Source organism: Cucurbita moschata, unplaced genomic scaffold, assembly GCF_002738365.1.
Source record: "Cucurbita moschata cultivar Rifu unplaced genomic scaffold, Cmos_1.0 Cmo_Scf00013, whole genome shotgun sequence".
NCBI lineage: Eukaryota > Viridiplantae > Streptophyta > Magnoliopsida > Cucurbitales > Cucurbitaceae > Cucurbita > Cucurbita moschata.
The window spans coordinates 4,408,167-4,411,506 of NW_019268529.1; the positions used below are offsets into that span (position 1 = coordinate 4,408,167).

Genomic DNA, 3,340 nt, shown 5'->3' on the forward strand with positions numbered 1-3,340 from the left:
TTTTTTTTTTTTTTTTTTTTTTTCTCCTTTTTTTGCATAATCTAAACACAACTACACAAATCCAGGCTTCATAAAATTAAGTTTATTACATCCTAAGAAGTTCAAACACACGTCATGTTAATTTCTAAAATAGTAGAACTTATTGGGACACATTTTTATAGAGTATATGTGTATGTATTGGTATTGGTGATACTCATAATAGATAAAACATGTAAATTTACATACACAAAATATACTTCACAAAAAAAAAAAAATAAATAAACAAAGTCAAGTCAACTAGCAATACAGAATTATTTGGCTGGCTATGGCTTGAGGAAGAAGTTGTGATCCTTATACTTTAGGAATGATCTATGTCTAAGGGTTAGAATATGTTATAGGTCCCTCTTTTGTATTCCCCACTTTTTAGGTTGGGCTTGTATGGACTAGACTTTAATTTTTTTTTTTTTTTTCCTTGAGCCATAGGAATTAGACATGTTTTTTGGCATGTTGGACATGTGTCTGGATGAATCTGTGTCCAGCGAAGTGTACATGCTTCCTACATTACAACTACTGTAGGAAAACATCTCCAGAGGGGTCCATAACTGCATTTGTGAGAATGGTCAACTTGCACACTTATACTAAAATGCGGGGGTGGGCGTTTAAGTGCTTAGAAGGGGGTTTGAAGTGTTAAAAAAATTGTTTTAAGTACTTGAAAAGTCATTCCAAATAGGCCCTTCACCCCCAAAATGAACTTGATTAGTATGTTGAGCTGTGTTACTTTAACGACCTTCACCCTACTGAGTTCCTTGTTGTGGCCTGTCGTTCCTCAAATGGCATGTGATACACACGTTATAAACTTTTGCTGATTTAATATCATAGCTCCATTCATATGTAAAGGCTTTCTAAAAATGCTAACCTTTTGGCTCCTCACGTCCTTTAAATTTCTCATCTCCGTTTAGTTTCCTTAATTTATTGAACGTAGAGGTGGTTATGGAAAGTTAGTTCAGAAAGAGTTAGAAGCACAGAGGCAGCTTGTGGATTATGGTACTGATTCACTAGGCTCTATGCCGCCAGTCATGTCTCAGCGTAAGTTGCTATGAGGAATTCTATGCATAAACATTATTGATTTGATAGGCCTTTATCTTCATGTTTTTCTTTTTCCCTGCAGATGGAAACCATGGTGGAAGCCACGGACATGGGTATCGTCATGGTAGAGGTATCAAATTTCTAAAGCTGTTTAATCCTATCTTGAATGAGAATTTATTTGCATTGTTTTTTTATATTTGTCCAATTACATTATTGTTGTTTCAAAAACTAGATTACCACCACCGTAAGCGCCACCGGGATGATGATCGCCATGCCCATGAAAGCTCTAAGAGAACTTCAGATTTTGAGTCTAGAAGAAACTCCAATCATGAATCCAGACCGGTAATTTTTAAATAATGCCTTGTCGTAATTCATCTTTGTGTGCTTAAATTTTGACGTAAAAGGCACCAGACGCTACTGCCGTTCTTTCTGCATAACAAATTAATCCATAGCCATACTATGCGATGCTGTTCTGTCACCAGACCATAAAACAATTCTTATCTACACTTCTTTTCTGTGATTTTGGCTGTATAAGTTCCCATGCTTCAGTATTTGACAGTAGATGCTGTAACAGGAGAAGAATCCAAGGTTTCGGGAGAGTGGCGATTCTGATGAAGAGGATGACGATGATCGAAAGCAGCGACACTAACCAGAGTGTCGTCGTCATATTATCATGTGAGGAACCTTAAATTGGCATTGCTTAGTTCAGCACAAATGATAAGGGACGACAAAACTAGCGAGTTATCTTTTTTTCATGTCACGAGGTACTTTTTCTTAGTTTAATGAAGGAATGGCTTTAATTGGTGTCATTGTCTGTGCTGTTTATTTATAAGAATCAAGTAGGCATGTTGTCGAACTATGTTCTAAAAGATAAATTATACAATTCTGAACAGAAAGTACTATCAGCTAGTGTGTTTTTGTGCATTGAATTGAATTTGAATGTAGTTGAGAGGGAAAACTACCATTCATTTTAGTATCAAAACTACAATTTGTTTTTGTTTGTTTTTTTCCTGCTTTCAAACCGAAGCTTTCCGATGAGAGGAAATTTCAGGAAATGGTTTAATGGGAGGCAGCTTTCCTATGAGGGGAAATGGTTTGATTGAATTAGCTAATAGTGTTGTGTAGAATTTCAAATTTGTGATCTAACTTTTGTTAAGATAAGATTTGCATCGTTTCTTATCCTGTCGCACATAGGCGACAAAATTGGTAGGAAAGATGTAAAAAAAAGCAGAGCCATAACAGAAGAGAGGCCACAAGACAACACAGAAATGAAGCAGAAGCCTTATTTATGAACAGAAAGATTACGAGATGGTCTCAAACTTTGAAAACAAAACAAAAGGGAGCAGAAAAGAACGGAAGATAAGAAGATGGAAAAGAAAAAGTTGTGTAACTTAGGACCCATTTGGAAGATGGATGGTTTGGACTGTGTGTGCTCTGTCCCCTGAACTGGTCGCCAGGGCACTCAACAGTTTTGATTCATATAATTCTAAGTACATTGTCAACATGGAAGAGTGCTATGAACAGAATCACGTCGTCAGGCGTAGGTGACTTCATTACAACTCGTTTGAGACTTGTCGATTGTTTCATGCCATTAGAAGTTCCAAGCATGATTGAAGGCTTCTGTTAAGAATCATGAACCTTCGCAATGATATAATATTGTCAACTTTAAACATAAACTCTCATAACTTTGCCTTTAGTTTCCTCAAAAAACTTCATACCAATAAAAATGTTGTTCTTTACTTCTAAACTTATGATTTTCCTCTTAATTAACCAATGTGGGATTATTTCTCTCAATAATCTTCAACAGCTTCAATCCCTCCCAACCCTCATATCTACTATTCACGAGGAGGTTGGCAATCATGATGGATGTCCACCCGACGCAGTCTAAGACGCCTCTACAAAAGCAATTAGATCGCTTCTTTTGGACTTGTAAATCATACTCTTTTCTAGGGATATTTTAATGAGTTTTACTTATTTGTTTTAACTGTTTATAATAAGAGTCTTTTGACATTAGTGTAAGGTTTAATCGAACTAAAAGAATAATTTGTAATTGGATTTGATTTTGATTAAAGTGAGGTATTAACTTTATCGTAGTAGGGGAATCACACGGGTTAATTTTAATTTTTAAAATCATGTAAACTAAATTTTAGGTTTTTTTTTTTTTTTTTTCCTTCAATTTTTAACTTCTAATTTTGGAGGGGAATTATTGTAAATTGGAAAAGATTGAGGGATGAGAGTGCAAAAATGGAAAATATGAAAAAAAAAAAAAAAAAAA

The 3,340-nt window shown here is 35.1% G+C and overlaps 1 protein-coding gene across 1 annotated transcript in view; it reads left to right on the forward strand.

Moving 5' to 3' along the window:
* The window catches only part of LOC111451051 (nuclear cap-binding protein subunit 2-like), a 4,699-nt gene extending 2,676 nt beyond the window's left edge, over positions 1-2,023 (forward strand). The window contains exons 5-8 of the mRNA XM_023091298.1: positions 958-1,065; positions 1,148-1,195; positions 1,298-1,407; positions 1,640-2,023. Of these exons, the coding sequence (XP_022947066.1) occupies positions 958-1,065; positions 1,148-1,195; positions 1,298-1,407; positions 1,640-1,714 (341 nt within the window). The 3' untranslated portion in view covers positions 1,715-2,023. The remainder of the gene's footprint in view (positions 1-957; positions 1,066-1,147; positions 1,196-1,297; positions 1,408-1,639) is intronic.
* Positions 2,024-3,340: the final 1,317 nt, after the last annotated feature.